The sequence below is a fragment of the Mustelus asterias genome, unplaced genomic scaffold (genome assembly GCF_964213995.1).
Source record: "Mustelus asterias unplaced genomic scaffold, sMusAst1.hap1.1 HAP1_SCAFFOLD_1902, whole genome shotgun sequence".
Taxonomy (NCBI): Eukaryota; Metazoa; Chordata; class Chondrichthyes; order Carcharhiniformes; family Triakidae; genus Mustelus; species Mustelus asterias.
This window is the reverse complement of record NW_027591847.1, coordinates 53,322-70,000: the sequence shown is the minus strand read 5'-3', so window position 1 is coordinate 70,000 and position 16,679 is coordinate 53,322. Positions and strand designations below refer to the sequence as shown.

At 52.5% G+C, this 16,679-nt stretch overlaps 1 protein-coding gene across 1 annotated transcript in view; it reads right to left on the bottom strand.

The window, feature by feature from the left end:
- Positions 1-13,921, bottom strand: part of LOC144488985 (sodium/potassium-transporting ATPase subunit alpha-2-like) — a gene marked incomplete at both ends in the record, with an annotated part of 15,540 nt that extends 1,619 nt beyond the window's left edge. Inside the window, 6 exons of the mRNA XM_078206942.1 lie at positions 1,605-1,797; positions 3,903-4,037; positions 5,010-5,119; positions 11,567-11,765; positions 11,856-12,124; positions 13,781-13,921. Of these exons, the coding sequence (XP_078063068.1) occupies positions 1,605-1,797; positions 3,903-4,037; positions 5,010-5,119; positions 11,567-11,765; positions 11,856-12,124; positions 13,781-13,921 (1,047 nt within the window). The remainder of the gene's footprint in view (positions 1-1,604; positions 1,798-3,902; positions 4,038-5,009; positions 5,120-11,566; positions 11,766-11,855; positions 12,125-13,780) is intronic.
- Positions 13,922-16,679: the final 2,758 nt, after the last annotated feature.

Below are 16,679 nucleotides of genomic sequence, written 5' to 3'. Positions count from 1 at the left end.
GGGGGTGGGAGAGAGGGGGTGGGAGAGAGGAGAAGAGAGAAGTAGAGAGGGAGGGAAGGGAGGAGAGAGCGGGAGGGGGGAAAGCGATAGGAGATAGAGGGGGAGGAAGGGAGAGAGAGAGAAGAGGGGGGTGCAGATGAAGGAGAGGGAGAGGGGGTGAATGAGGGGGGAGAGAGAGGAGGGCGTGAGAGGGGGGAGAAAGAGAGGGGCAGAGAGAGGGGATGAGCGAGAGGTTGATGAGAAAAAGTGGGAGTGTGTGAAAGGTGGGAATGAGAGAAATGGAAGGATCAGAAAGAGTAGGGTGAGGGGGAAAGAGACAGGGCGAGGGGGGAAGAGACAGGGCGAGGGGGGAAGAGACAGGGCGAGGGGGGAAGAGACAGGGCGAGGGGGGAAGAGACAGGGCGAGGGGGGAAGAGACAGGGCGAGGGGGGAAGAGACAGGGCGAGGGGGGAAGAGACAGGGCGAGGGGGGAAGAGACAGGGCGAGGGGGGAAGAGACAGGGCGAGGGGGGAAGAGACAGGGCGAGGGGGGAAGAGACAGGGCGAGGGGGGAAGAGACAGGGCGAGGGGGGAAGAGACAGGGCGAGGGGGGAAGAGACAGGGCGAGGGGGGAAGAGACAGGGCGAGGGGGGAGAGACAGGGCGAGGGGGGAGAGACAGGGCGAGGGGGGAGAGACAGGGCGAGGGGGGAAGAGACAGGGCGACGGGGAGAGACAGGGCGAGGGGGGGAGAGACAGGGCGAGGGGGGAAGAGACAGGGCGAGGGGGGAAGAGACAGGGCGAGGGGGGAAGAGACAGGGCGAGGGGGGAAGAGACAGGGCGAGGGGGGAGAGACAGGGCGAGGGGGGAGAGACAGGGCGAGGGGGGAGAGACAGGGCGAGGGGGGGAGAGACAGGGCGAGGGGGGGAGAGACAGGGCGAGGGGGGAAGAGACAGGGCGAGGGGGGAGAGACAGGGCGAGGGGGGAGAGACAGGGCGAGGGGGGAGAGACAGGGCGAGGGGGGAGAGACAGGGCGAGGGGGGGAGAGACAGGGCGAGGGGGGAAGAGACAGGGCGAGGGGGGAAGAGACAGGGCGAGGGGGGAAGAGACAGGGCGAGGGGGGAGAGACAGGGCGAGGGGGGAGAGACAGGGCGAGGGGGGGAGAGACAGGGCGAGGGGGGAGAGACAGGGCGAGGGGGGGAGAGACAGGGCGAGGGGGGAAGAGACAGGGCGAGGGGGGGAGAGACAGGGCGAGGGGGGGAGAGACAGGGCGAGGGGGGAGAGACAGGGCGAGGGGGGGAGAGACAGGGCGAGGGGGGAGAGACAGGGCGACGGGGAGAGACAGAATGTGGGCAGAGAAAGAGAGAGGGTTTACATCACTGGGGTGGTTTCTGAGGCTGTGAGCGCACAGCAAGATCCCAGATTGCCCATCATCGCCATGTGCTGTCTTCAGCTCCCAATGCCCTGCCAACCCCAATGAGTGGGGGATGTTTGCTGGGATCTTGTTTTTCCAATGGGAGAAACAAATCCCAGCAAACATGCCCCTCCCAATACGTTGCATTGTACTCGCCACACAGGCGTATGCGCACAGTAAGATGCCAGACTCACTCGGTGGAGTCCTCACTCACCCAGCACGCGTTCCCCGAGCCCCCCGAGTTCGAGGTAAGCATTCTGGAAGGCCTCTTTCATCTCGGTGTCGAGCGGGGTTTCCTTGCCATGGAGGAGGATGCTGGAGCAGCGATCGAGGATTCGTTCCGGGGCGCCCTTCATCACCAGCAGGTGGGATCTCTCCTCGCCACTGCCTGACAAGTGGATGGACAGCTGCAGGGGGGGGCGGAGTAACAGTGAGCGGCATAGAGTACCTCAGAGTACACTCCCTCCGTCCTCCCCTCCCTCCTCCCACTGACACCCCTCCCTTCCTCTCACCCCCTTCCCCCCACTTCCCCCATCCACCCCCCGCTTACTCCCCCCTCCCTTCCCCTCGCCTCCTCCCCTGCACTCACTCCTCCCCTTCCCCATCCACACCCCTCTTCCTCTCCCCGCCCCCTCCTGACACCCTTAACGTGGGACCAAGTCCTCATGCCCCATTCCCACACTGATTCTCAGCCTTACTCCCTGACCCTCCCCGTCACTCGCTGCATCACCTCTTCTCTGTGCTGAGAGAGACAAAGAGAGAGAGAGACAGGGAGAGAGAGACAGGGAGAGAGAGACAGGGAGAGAGAGACAGGGAGAGAGAGACAGGGAGAGAGAGACAGGGAGAGAGAGACAGGGAGAGAGAGACAGGGAGAGAGAGACAGAGAGAGAGAGACAGACAGAGAGCGCGAGAGTGGCAGAGCGCGAGAGCGGCAGAGCGCGAGAGCGGCAGAGCGAGTGAGCGGCAGAGCGAGAGAGCGGCAGAGCGAGAGAGCGGCAGAGCGAGAGAGCGGCAGAGCGAGAGAGCGGCAGAGCGAGAGAGTGGCAGAGCGCGAGAGCGGCAGAGCGCGAGAGTGGCAGAGCGAGAGAGCGGCAGAGCGAGAGAGCGGCAGAGCGAGAGAGCGGCAGAGAGAGAGAGCGGCAGAGAGAGAGAGCGGCAGAGAGAGAGAGCGGCAGAGAGAGAGAGCGGCAGAGCGAGAGAGCGGCAGAGAGAGAGAGCGGCAGAGAGAGAGAGCGGCAGAGAGAGAGAGCGGCAGAGAGAGAGAGCGGCAGCGAGAGAGAGCGGCAGCGAGAGAGAGCGGCAGCGAGAGAGAGCGGCAGAGAGAGAGAGAGCGGCAGAGAGAGAGAGCGGCAGAGAGAGAGAGCGGCAGAGAGAGAGAGCGGCAGAGAGAGAGAGCGGCAGAGAGAGAGAGCGGCAGAGAGAGAGAGCGGCAGAGAGAGAGAGCGGCAGAGAGAGAGAGCGGCAGAGAGAGAGAGCGGCAGAGCGAGAGAGCGGCAGAGCGAGAGAGCGGCAGAGCGAGAGAGCGAAAGAGCGGCAGAGCGAGAGAGCGGCAGAGAGAGAGTGCGGCAGAGAGAGAGCGACAGAGAGAGAGAGCGACAGAGAGAGAGTGCGGCAGAGAGAGAGTGCGGCAGAGAGAGAGCGACAGAGAGAGAGAGCGACAGAGAGAGAGCGACAGAGAGAGAGAGAGAGCGACAGAGAGAGAGCGACAGAGAGAGAGAGAGCGACAGAGAGAGAGAGCGACAGAGAGAGAGAGCGAGAGAGAGAGAGCAACAGAGAGAGAGAGCGAGAGAGAGAGCGAGAGAGAGAGAGTGAGCGACAGAGAGAGAGAGAGCGACAGAGAGAGAGCGACAGAGAGAGAGAGAGCGACAGAGAGAGAGAGAGCGACAGAGAGAGAGAGAGCGACAGAGAGAGAGAGAGCGACAGAGAGAGAGCGACAGAGAGAGAGAGCGACAGAGAGAGAGAGAGCGACAGAGAGAGAGAGCGACAGAGAGAGAGCGAGAGAGAGAGAGCAACAGAGAGAGAGAGCGAGAGAGAGAGCGAGAGAGAGAGAGTGAGCGACAGAGAGAGCGACAGAGAGAGTGAGCGACAGAGAGAGAGAGAGCGACAGAGAGAGAGAGAGCGACAGAGAGAGAGAGAGCGACAGAGAGAGAGCAACAGAGCGAGAGAGTGAGAGAGCGAGAGAGAGAGAGAGCAACAGAGAAAGTGACAAACAGAGAAAGTGACAAACAGAGAGAGAGAAGAGAGAGACACACACACAGTGTGAGAGACAGAGAGAGACAGAGGGAAAGAGAGAGACAGAGAGGACCAAAGATTCAGAGAGAGAGACCGAAAGAGATAGACAGAGAGAGAGAGAGAAAGAGACGGAGACAAGGTGAGAGAGAGAGAGAGAGAGATGGACTGACAGACACCGAGACAGAGTGTGAGCAGAGTGGACTGACTGCCTGCGAACCTTCCCGGTCCTGAGGCCTGTTCTCTGGGCACCGCGTACATGGCGCAGGATTCGATCACCCACCTGGTATTTGTTGGTGGAGTTGAAGGGGATCTCGGTCACTTTGGGACTCTTCTCTCTCATCTCGCGAACATTCCCACAGGACAGCTCAATGCACTTGAGTAGCGCTGACTCGGAGGCATCTCCGGCTGTTTCCCGCTGAGATGGGGAGAGAACCAGAGAGTGTAATTCATAAACCTTTCATTACCCAACTTTACAGAGAGACAGACAGAGAGAACGAGAGGGAGAGAGAGAGAGAGAGAGATGGAGAGAGAGAAAGAGAGATGGAGAGAGAGAGAGAGAGATGGAGAGAGAGAGAGAGAGATGGAGAGAGAGAGAGATGGAGAGAGAGAGAGATGGAGAGAGAGACGGAGAGAGAGAGAGATGGAGAGAGAGAGAGATGGAGAGAGAGAAAGAGAGATGGAGAGAGAGAGAGAGAGATGGAGAGAGAGAGAGAGAGATGGAGAGAGAGAGAGATGGAGAGAGAGAGAGATGGAGAGAGAGACGGAGAGAGAGAGAGATGGAGAGAGAGAGAGATGGAGAGAGAGAGAGATGGAGAGAGGGTGATGGAGAGGGAGAGAGAGAGAGCGAGAGTTGGAGAGAGCGAGAGTCAGAAGGAGAGATGGAGAGTGAGAAAAGTGATAGATGAAAGAAAAAGATAGATTGACAGAGAGATGAAAAGAGAGATAAAGAGAGAGGGAGAGCCCGATAGAAAGAGGGAGCTTGATGGAGAGAGAGAGACAGAGTGAGACAGAGGGAGAGTGATAGACAGAGACAGAGTGAGACAGTGGGAGAGAGAGAGACAGAGAGTCACAGAGAAAGAGAGAGATGGAGAGAGAGAGACGTAGAGACAGAGAGAGAGAGAGTGAGAAAGAGAGCGAGACAGAGAGAGAGAGAGAGAGATGGAGAGAGAGGCAGGGAGCCAGAGACGGGGAGCAGATGACGAGAGAGAGAAAAAGCAAGGCAGGCAGACAGAACGAGACAGAGAGAAAGGCAGTTGGAGAGAAAAAGTGATGAAGGGATGGAAGGAGAGAGGGAGAGGGAGAGAGTGATGGACAACAAGAGAGACAGACAGACCCACTGCTACCACCCATGCCACCTGCCCTCCTTCCCCTCAATCCCATCTTTCACCTTGGAGATGGAGATGTTCTCCTGTCCAGGTCGAAACACTGCCCTGTTACAGAGGGCAGCAATCCGCGAGAGAGCAGCCCAGGTTGGTGACGTCTTATCAAAGGCTGTGCCTGGAAGAGTGGAGAGAATAGGTTACAGACAGCCGGAGTGTCTAGACACCCCATCTCATAGCTTCACATCCAGCTGTTCGCACAGTGTGATCCCAGAAATTGTCCAACCAAGTGAACAAACACCAGCTTCATATCCTGTTGTTACTGCTCCAAGTGTGGTCTAACCGAGGGATATGGAGACCAGAACTGTGCACAGTGCTCCAAGTGTGGTCTAACTGAGGGATATGGAGACCAGAACTGTGCACAGTGCTCCAAGTGTGGTCTAACTGAGGGATATGGAGACCAGAACTGTGCACAGTGCTCCAAGTGTGGTCTAACTGAGGGATATGGAGACCAGGCTGTGCACAGTGCTCCAAGTGTGATCTAACTGAGGGATATGGAGACCAGAACTGTGCACAGAGCTCCAAGTGTGGTCTAACTGAGGGATATGGAGACCAGGACTGTGCACAGTGCTCCAAGTGTGGTCTAACTGAGGGATAGGGAGACCAGGCTGTGCACAGTGCTCCTGGTGTGGTCTAACTGAGGGATATGGAGACCAGAACTGTGCCCAGTGCTCCTGGTGTGGTCTAACCGAGGGATATGGAGACCAGAACTGTGCACAGTGCTCCTGGTGTGGTCTAACTGAGGGATATGGAGACCAGGCTGTGCACAGTGCTCCTGGTGTGGTCTAACTGAGGGATATAGAGACCAGAACTGTGCACAGTGCTCCAAGTGTGGTCTAACTGAGGGATATGGAGACCAGAACTGTGCACAGTGCTCCAAGTGTGATCGAACTGAGGGATATGGAGACCAGAACTGTGCACAGTGCTCCAAGTGTGGTCTAACCGAGGGATATGGAGACCAGGCTGTGCACAGTGCTCCAAGTGTGGTCTAACTGAGGGATATGGAGACCAGGCTGTGCACAGTGCTCCAAGTGTGGTCTAACCGAGGGATATGGAGACCAGAACGGTGCACAGTGGTCCAAGTGTGGTCTACCTGAGGGATATGGAGACCAGAACTGTGCACAGTGCTCCTGGTGTGGTCTAACTGAGGGATATGGAGACCAGAACTGTGCACAGTGCTCCAAGTGTGGTCTAACTGAGGGATATGGAGACCAGAACTGTGCACAGTGCTCCAAGTGTGGTCTAACTGAGGGATATGGAGACCAGAACCGTGCACAGTGCTCCTGGTGTGGTCTAACTGAGGGATATGGAGACCAGAAGTGTGCACAGTGCTCCAAGTGTGGTCTAACCGAGGGATATGGAGACCAGAACTGTGCACAGTGCTCCAAGTGTGGTCTAACTGAGGGATATGGAGACCAGAACTGTGCACAGTGCTCCAAGTGTGGTCTAACTGAGGGATATGGAGACCAGAACCGTGCACAGTGCTCCTGGTGTGGTCTAACTGAGGGATATGGAGACCAGAACTGTGCACAGTGCTCCAAGTGTGGTCTAACTGAGGAATATGGAGACCAGAACTGTGCACAGTGCTCCTGGTGTGGTCTAACTGAGGGATATGGAGACCAGAACTGTGCACAGTGCTCCTGGTGTGGTCTAACTGAGGGATATGGAGACCAGAACTGTGCACAGTGCTCCTGGTGTGGTCTAACTGAGGGATATGGAGACCAGAACTGTGCACAGTGCTCCTGGTGTGGTCTAACTGAGGGATATGGAGACCAGAACGGTGCACAGTGCTCCAAGTGTGGTCTAACCGAGGGATATGGAGACCAGAACGGTGCACAGTGGTCCAAGTGTGGTCTAACTGAGGGATATGGAGACCAGAACGGTGCACAGTGGTCCAAGTGTGGTCTAACTGAGGGATATGGAGACCAGGCTGTGCACAGTGCTCCAAGTGTGGTCTAACTGAGGGATATGGAGACCAGAACAGTGCACAGTGGTCCAAGTGTGGTCTAACTGAGGGATATGGAGACCAGAACGGTGCACAGTGGTCCAAGTGTGGTCTAACCGAGAGATATGGAGACCAGAACGGTGCACAGTGGTCCAAGTGTGGTCTAACTGAGGGATATGGAGACCAGGCTGTGCACAGTGCTCCAAGTGTGGTCTAACTGAGGGATATGGAGACCAGGCTGTGCACAGTGCTCCAAGTGTGGTCTAACTGAGGGATATGGAGACCAGAACTGTGCACAGTGCTCCTGGTGTGGTCTAACTGAGGGATATGGAGACCAGAACTGTGCACAGTGCTCCAAGTGTGGTCTAACTGAGGGATATAGAGACCAGAACTGTGCACAGTGCTCCAAGTGTGGTCTAACTGAGGGATATGGAGACCAGGCTGTGCACAGTGCTCCAAGTGTGGTCTAACCGAGGGATATGGAGACCAGAACTGTGCACAGTGCCCCAAGTGTGGTCTAACCGAGGGATATGGAGACCAGGCTGTGCACAGTGCTCCTGGTGTGGTCTAACTGAGGGATATGGAGACCAGAACTGTGCACAGTGCTCCAAGTGTGGTCTAATTGAGGGATATGGAGACCAGGCTGTGCACAGTGCTCCAAGTGTGGTCTAACCAAGGGATATGGAGACCAGAACTGTGCACAGTGCTCCAAGTGTGGTCTAACCGAGGGATATGGAGACCAGAACTGTGCACAGTGCCCCAAGTGTGGTCTAACCGAGGGATATGGAGACCAGGCTGTGCACAGTGCTCCTGGTGTGGTCTAACTGAGGGATATGGAGACCAGAACTGTGCACAGTGCTCCAAGTGTGGTCTAATTGAGGGATATGGAGACCAGGCTGTGCACAGTGCTCCAAGTGTGGTCTAACCGAGGGATATGGAGACCAGAACTGTGCACAGTGCTCCAAGTGTGGTCTAACCGAGGGATATGGAGACCATAACTGTGCACAGTGCTCCAAGTGTGGTCTAACTGAGGGATATGGAGACCAGGCTGTGCACAGTGCTCCAAGTGTGGTCTAACTGAGGGATATGGAGACCAGAACCGTGCACAGTGCTCCTGGTGTGGTCTAACTGAGGGATACGGAGACCAGAACCGTGCACAGTGCTCCTGGTGTGGTCTAACTGAGGGATACGGAGACCAGAACTGTGCACAGTGCCCCAAGTGTTGTCTAACCGAGGGATATGGAGACCAGAACTGTGCACAGTGCTCCAAGTGTGGTCTAACTGAGGGATATGGAGACCAGGCTGTGCACAGTGCTCCAAGTGTGGTCTAACTGAGGGATACGGAGACCAGAACTGTGCACAGTGCTCCTGGTGTGGTCTAACCGAGGGATATGGAGACCAGAACTGTGCACAGTGCTCCAAGTGTGGTCTAACTGAGGGATATGGAGACCAGGCTGTGCACAGTGCTCCAAGTGTGGTCTAACTGAGGGATATGGAGACCAGAACTGTGCACAGTGCTCCAAGTGTGGTCTAACTGAGGGATATGGAGACCAGAACTGTGCACAGTGGTCCAAGTGTGGTCTAACTGAGGGATATGGAGACCAGAACCGTGCACAGTGCTCCTGGTGTGGTCTAACTGAGGGATATGGAGACCAGAACTGTGCACAGTGCTCCAAGTGTGGTCTAACTGAGGGATATGGAGACCAGAACCGTGCACAGTGCTCCAAGTGTGATCTAACTGAGGGATATGGAGACCAGAATTGTGCACAGTGCTCCAAGTGTGGTCTAACTGAGGGATATGGAGACCAGGCTGTGCACAGTGCTCCAAGTGTGGTCTAACTGAGGGATATGGAGACCAGGACTGTGCACAGTGCTCCAAGTGTGGTCTAACTGAGGGATATGGAGACCAGAACGGTGCACAGTGCTCCAAGTGTGGTCTAACCGAGGGATATGGAGACCAGGACTGTGCACACATTTAGTTAGACCACACACACTCTCGACTCACAAATACATACATGTGCGCTCTTACACAATGACTCACGCATGTACTCCCACACGGTTCTCAAGCACTCCTACAGGCTCTCATGTATGCACACACTTGTGTGCTTGCAAACAAAAACACACGCACTGAAACACGAGTTCTAACACTGACAGACATACACAGGACACAACTTTACCCCCCCACCCCCCTCAAAGGTATTTTACCCCCCTTGTAGGGGTTACCTCCACCCTGCCCCTACTTCACCCCCAGCCGATCAGCTCTCCGAGAGGATCTTCCTCTCAGTGAGGGGCGGAGAGTCCAACCAATGAACCCTCATTGGTGAGTTAAGTAGCTTGAGGCCGGGCAGTATCAGTGGGAATATGTTTGGAGTCTTGGGAAACCCCAACCCTACCATCCAAAAAATCATGGCCACAGTCCCACCCTATTTATATTTTGAAATGCAACCAGTCTGATTGAATAGTCAGGCTTTGTGTTGTCACATGACCAGGCCACATGGGGTCTGCCTCGGGGAGCGGGGGGGGGGGGGGGGGGGGGTGCGCGATATCTTGTCATTCCAATAAAGCCCCTCACAGAAACAGAAATGAATGAAGACTGCTGCCCTTGCATCATGGTGGCAGGAGAGAGTGGCAAAAATATTGATTGTTGGCACCAGCAAGAGCGGAGAAGACACTGAGAACCGAGGAACACAGCAAGGTTCAAAATCTGCAAACAGCTGCTGAAAAGAACAAAGAGAAACAAAGACCCCCAGAAAAAGGGAGACAGTATTCTAGCAAACCACGAGACGGTTGCCAACTTTATCGGTTGCGATGAAATGCTCGAGTGGAAGGTAAAAATTCCACGTTCCACAGGAAAATATTCACATCAGAGCTGAGCTGGAAGAGTTGAGGGCGGCACGGTGGCACAGTGGTTAGCACTGCTGACGCTCAGCGCCAGGGACCCGGATTCAATTCCCGGCTTGTGGAGTTTGCACGTTCTCCCCGTGTCTGTATGGGTTTCCTCCAGATGCTCTGGTTTCCTCCCGTTGTCCGAAGATGTGCAGGTTTGGTGCATTGGCCATGCTAAATTCTCCCTCGGTGTACCCGAACAGGCCCCAGAGTGTGGCAACTGGGGGATTTTTACAGTAACTTCATTGCAGTGTGAATGTAAGCATACTTGTGACTAATAAATAAACTTTAACTGAGGACAAGATTCCAACCGAGTGAGACCGCATTTGGAATATTGCGTGCAGTTCTGGTCACCTCACTATAAGAAGGATGTGGAAGCGCTGGAAAGAGTGCAGAGGAGATTTACCAGGATGCTGCCTGGTTTGGAGTGTCGGTCTTATGAGGAAAGGTTGAGGGAGCTGGGGCTGTTCTCTCTGGAGCGGAGGAGGCTGAGGGGAGACTTAATAGAGGTTTATAAAATGATGAAGGGGATAGATAGAGTGAACGTTCAAAGACTATTTCCTCGGGTGGATGGAGCTATTACAAGGGGGCATAACTATAGGGTTCGTGGTGGGAGATACAGGAAGGATATCAGTGCTCCTGGTGTGGTCTAACTGTTCTTCACGCAGAGAGTGGTTGGGGTGTGGAATGGACTGCCTGCAGTGATGGTGGAGTCAGACACTTTAGGAACATTTAAGCGGTTATTGGATAGGCACATGGAGCACACCAGGATGATAGGGAGTGGGATAGCTTGATCTTGGTTTCAGATGAAGGTTGGCACAACATCGTGGGCCGAAGGGCCTGTTCTGTGCTGTAATGTTCTATGTTCTATGTTCTATACCTTTCAAAATGCACAAGAAACTGAAGTCTTCAATGAAGCAAGCGGGTGTGAGATCAATACAAACAAATATTAGGGACAACTCAAAAGTACCAAGCGGGAAGAAAGACCCAGAATTTCAGTTTGGCAACTCAAAGCAGGAGTTGAAAAACTTTAACCAGCTGTACGGGCGCAACTGCAGGTCTTGTGCCTCAACTGCAAACCTGCTGCTTCACAGCACTCGGGCAGCTGGGAATTGTACAGAGTACAGAACTGCCATCAATGCCAGAGGTCTACGAGTCCAAAGCAATTGCAATTGAAGAAGTCACCAAGGCAACTATGGCCTGGAGAATGACCCTCTCTGGATGAGGAATGTCATTCAGAAGAAGAGTCACCGGGTACACATTCCATGAAGAGACTGGCATGGTTTGAAGACTGTGCGTGTAATGTATGTGGCGAGATTGACCAGCACACCAAAAGGCCGTTGGTGATTGGGAACAGTGGCTGTATTGGAGGTGAGAGGATCATGAAATGTGTCTTTTATTCACGAGGGAAAAGGGGATGTTTGTATCTTTAGTAACAAGTCTGATTGACACTTCAGGCTTTCCATAGTCTTGAGACCATGCAATGAGGCTGCCTGAAGACAGACACCTTGACATCAGTCCAATAAAGCCCCTCACAGGAACACACTCATGAAGATTGCTGTCCTTATACCACGCACGCACGCACGCACGCACGCACGCACACACACACACACTAACACACACACACACTAACACACACAGACACACACACACACACACAGACACACACACAGACACACACAGGTATTCTCTCTCCCGTGCGCTCTCGCCCACTCGCTCTCCCACATGTAATACCGGATTGATCCTCTGTTGTGTCAGCCTCGTGAACTTGGTTGTCGAACCACATGTGGGCGACAGTCATGCGGTTCTGGGTCAGGGTGCCAGTCTTGTCTGAGCAGATGGTCGAGGTGGAGCCCAGGGTCTCCACTGCCTCCAGATTCTTCACCAAGCAGTTTTTGCGAGCCATGCGCTTAGCAGTTAGAGTGAGGCAGACCTTAGAGAGAGAGAGAGAGAGAGCGCAGTCAGTCTACCCCAGAATTGTCATGTGGCCATCCACACAGGGTGAAAGGTCAGCGAAACTCACTGTGACAGTGGCGAGGAGACCCTCGGGGACATTGGCCACGATGATACCAATCAGGAAGATGACCGCCTCGAGCCAGGTGTAGCCAAGGATCAGCGACAGAACAAAGAAGGAGACACCGAGGAACACAGCCACACCGGTGATAATGTGGATGAAATGCTCAATCTCCAGGGAGATGGGGGTCTGACCCACTTCCAGCCCTGAGGCCAAGGTCGCAATACGCCCCATGACGGTTCGATCCCCTGTGAAGATCACCAATCCCCGGGCAGTACCTGTGGAGACACAGCACGGGGTTAGATACAGAGTAAAACTCCCTCTACACTGTTCCCATCAAACACTCCCAGGACAGGTACAGCACGGGTTAGATACAGAGTAAAACTCCCTCTACACTGTTCCCATCAAACACTCCCAGGACAGGTACAGCACGGGGTTAGATACAGAGTAAAGCTCCCTCCACACTGTCCCCATCAAACACTCCCAGGACAGGTACAGCACGGGGTTAGATACAGAGTAAAGCTCCCTCTGCACTGTCCCCATCAAACACTCCCAGGACAGGTACAGCACGGGGTTAGATACAGAGTAAATCTCCCTCTACACTGTCCCCATTAAACACTCCCAGGACAGGGACAGCACGGGGTTAGATACAGAGTAAAACTCCCCCTACACTGTCCCCATTAAACACTCCCAGGACAGGTACAGCACGGGGTTAGATACAGAGTAAAGCCCCCTCTACACTGTCCCCATCAAACACTCCCAGGACAGGTACAGCACGGGGTTAAATGAATGCAGAATAATAATGACGCTCTTGGTCTGAAAGGGAGAAGGTAGGGAACTATAGACCAGTTAGTTTAAAATCTATTATTGGCAAGCGGCGGGAATCAATAATCAAAGAGGAAATAGCTAATCATTTAGAAAGGCTGAATATAATCAAACCTCGTCAACATGGTTTCATGAAAGACAAATCGTGTTTGACAAATTTGCTCGAATTATTTGAGGATGTAAGAGAGAGAATAGATAGAGGGGAACCTGTAGATGTAGTGTATTTAGATTTTCCAAAATGCATTTGACAAGGTTCCACATAAGAGGCTGATGCATAAAGTAAAAGCCTATGGGGAGGCGATGGCCTGGTGGTATAATTGCTGGACTATTAATCCAGAAACTCAGCTAATGTTCTGGGGACCTGGGTTTGAATCCCATGATGGATGGTGAAATTTGAATTCAACAAAAAAAATCTGGAATTAAGATGACCATGAAACCATCATCGATTATCAGAAAAGCACATCAGGTTCACTAATACCCTTAGGGGTTTGAGTTTAAAAATAGAGGGGTTTTGTTGTAATTATACAGGGTGTTGGTGAGGCCTCACCTGGAATATTGCGTACCGTTTTGGTCCCCTTATCTTACAAAGGATTTAGTAACATTGGAGTCAGTCCAAAGGAGATTCACCAGGCTAATTCCTGGGTGAGAGGGCTGTCCTATCAAGATAGGCTAAATAGTCTGGGTCTGTATTCCTTGGAGTGAGGGATGACTTTATTCAAACATATTGGATCCCGATGGGGATTGACAGGATAGATGCTGAGATGTTTTCACAAGTGAGAAAGTCTTGAACAAGGGGACATAGCTTCAAGATAAAGGGTCAGCCATTTAAAATGGAGGTGCATAGAAATTTCTTCTTGCAGAGGGTAGTGAATCTCTGGAATTCTCTGCCCAAAGGGTGGTGGAGGCTCGATCATTAGAATCATTTAAAGTGGAGGTGGATAAATATTTGATAGATCGAGGAATTGTGGGCTATGGGGAAAAGGTACAGAAAAGGAGTAGAGGCCGCCATAGACCAGCCAGGATTGTATTGAATGGCAGAGCAGGCTTGAAGGGCCTGGAGGCCCATTCCTGCTTCTGTTGCTTGTGTTCTTGGGTTGTGTGTGTATTACCTTCTACACAATTTGTTGAGAAAAAAGCAATATTTCGCGTCTCCAAAGGATTTTCGTTTGTAAATTCCGGAGATCGGGTCTGTGGCTCGGACTCCCCCGTGAGAGAGGAATTATCAACCTGTAGGATTAATATAAACAAACCTGTTAACATTTACAGGGAGTGTGTTAATATTTACAGGGGATCCCTGGGAGTGTGTTAGTTTTATACAGGGGGTCTCCGGGACTGTGTTAATATTTACAGGGGATCCCTGGGAGTGTGTTAGTATTAACAGGGGGTCTCCGGGACTGTGTTAATATTTACAGGGGGTCTCCGGGACTGTGTTAATATTTACAGGGGTCTCCGGGAGTGTGTTAGTATTTACAGTGGGTCCCCGGGAGTTCGTTAATATTTACAGGGGTCTCCGGGAGTGTGTTAATATTTACAGGGGTCTCTGGGAGTGTGTTAATATTTACAGGGGTCTCTGGGAGTGTGTTAATATTTACAGGGGTCTCCGGGAGTGTGTTAATATTTACAGGGGGTCTCCAGGATTGTGTTAATATTTACAGGGGTCTCTGGGAGTGTGTTAATATTTACAGGGGTCTCTGGGAGTGTGTTAATATTCACAGGGGGTCTCCAGGATTGTGTTAATATTTACAGGGGTCTCTGGGAGTGTGTTAATATTTACAGGGGTCTCCGGGAGTGTGTTAATATTTACAGGGGTCTCCGGGAGTGTGTTAATATTTACAGGGGGTCTCCAGGATTGTGTTAATATTTACAGGTGTCTCCGGGAGTGTGTTAATATTTACAGGGGTCTCTGGGAGTGTGTTAATATTTACAGGGGTCTCCGGGAGTGTGTTAATATTTACAGGGGTCTCCGGGAGTGTGTTAATATTTACAGGGGTCTCCGGGAGTGTGTTAATATTTACAGGGGTCTCCGGGAGTGTGTTAATATTTACAGGGGTCTCCGGGAGTGTGTTAATATTTACAGGGGTCTCCGGGAGTGTGTTAATATTTACAGGGGTCTCCGGGAGTGTGTTAATATTTACAGGGGGTCTCCAGGATTGTGTTAATATTCACAGGGGTCTCCGGGAGTGTGTTATTATTTACAGGGGTCTCCGGGAGTGTGTTAATATTTACAGGGGTCTCCGGGAGTGTGTTAATATTTACAGGGGGTCTCTGGGAGTGTGTTAATATTTACAGGGGTCTCCGGGAGTGTGTTAATATTTACAGGGGTCTCCGGGAGTGTGTTAATATTTACAGGGGTCTCCGGGAGTGTGTTATTATTTACAGGGGGGTCTCCGGGAGTGTGTTAATATTTACAGGGGGTCCCCGGGTGTGTGTTAATATTTACAGGGGTCTCCGGGAGTGTGTTAATATTTACAGGGGGTCCCCGGGAGTGTGTTAATATTTACAGGGGTCTCCGGGAGTGTGTTAATATTTACAGGGGTCTCCGGGAGTGTGTTAATATTTACAGGGGTCTCCGGGAGTGTGTTAATAATTACAGGGGTCTCCAGGATTGTGTTAATATTTATAGGGGTCTTCGGGAGTGTGTTAATATTCACAGGGGTCTCCGGGAGTGTGTTATTATTTACAGGGGGTCTCCGGGAGTGTGTTAATATTTACAGGGGGTCTCCAGGAGTGTGTTATTATTTACAGGGGTCTCTGGGAGTGTGTTAATATTTACAGGGGTCTCCGGGAGTGTGTTAATATTTACAGGGGTCTCCGGGAGTGTGTTATTATTTACAGGGGGGTCCCCGGGAGTGTGTTAATATTCACAGGGGTCTCCGGGAGTGTGTTATTATTTACAGGGGGTCTCCGGGAGTGTGTTAATATTCACAGGGGTCTCCGGGAGTGTGTTAATATTTACAGGGGGGTCCCCGGGAGTGTGTTAATGTTTACAGGGGGTCCCCGGGAGTGTTTTATTATTTACAGGGGGGTCCCCGGGAGTGTGTTAATATTTACAGGGGTCTCCGGGAGTGTGTTAATATTCACAGGGGTCTCCGGGAGTGTGTTAATATTCACAGGGGTCTCCGGGAGTGTGTTATTATTTACAGGGGGGTCCCCGGGAGTGTTTTATTATTTACAGGGGGCTCTCCGGGACTGTGTTAATATTTACAGGGGGTCTCCAGGAGTGTGTTATTATTTACAGAGGTCTCCGGGAGTGTGTTATTATTTACAGGGAGACCCGGGAGTGTGTTAATATTTACAGGGGTCTCCGGGAGTGTGTTAATATTCACAGGGAGACCCGGGAGTGTGTTAATATTTACAGGGGTCTCCGGGAGTGTGTTAATATTTACAGGGGTCTCCGGGAGTGTGTTAATATTTACAGGGGGTCTCCGGGAGTGTGTTAATATTTACAGCGGTCTCTGGGAGTGTGTTAATATTTACAGGGAGACCCGCGAGTGTGTTAATATTTACAGGGGGTCTCCGGAAGTGTGTTAATATTTACAGGGAGACCCGGGAGTGTGTTAATATTTACAGGGGGTCTCCGGGAGTGTGTTAATATTTACAGTGGGTCCCCGGGAGTGTGTTAATATTTACAGGGGTCTCCGGGAGTGTGTTAATATTTACAGGGGTCTCCGGGAGTGTGTTAATATTTACAGGGGTCTCTGGGAGTGTGTTAATATTTACAGGGGTCTCTGGGAGTGTGTTAATATTCACAGGGGTCTCCAGGAGTGTGTTAATATTTACAGGGGTCTCTGGGAGTGTGTTAATATTTACAGGGGAGTCTCCGGAAGTGTGTTAATATTTACAGGGGGTCCCCGGGAGTGTGTTAATATTTACAGGGGTCTCTGGGAGTGTGTTAATATTTACAGGGGGTCCCCGGGAGTGTGTTAATATTTACAGGGGTCTCTGGGAGTGTGTTAATATTCACAGGGGTCTCCAGGAGTGTGTTAATATTTACAGGGGGTCTCCAGG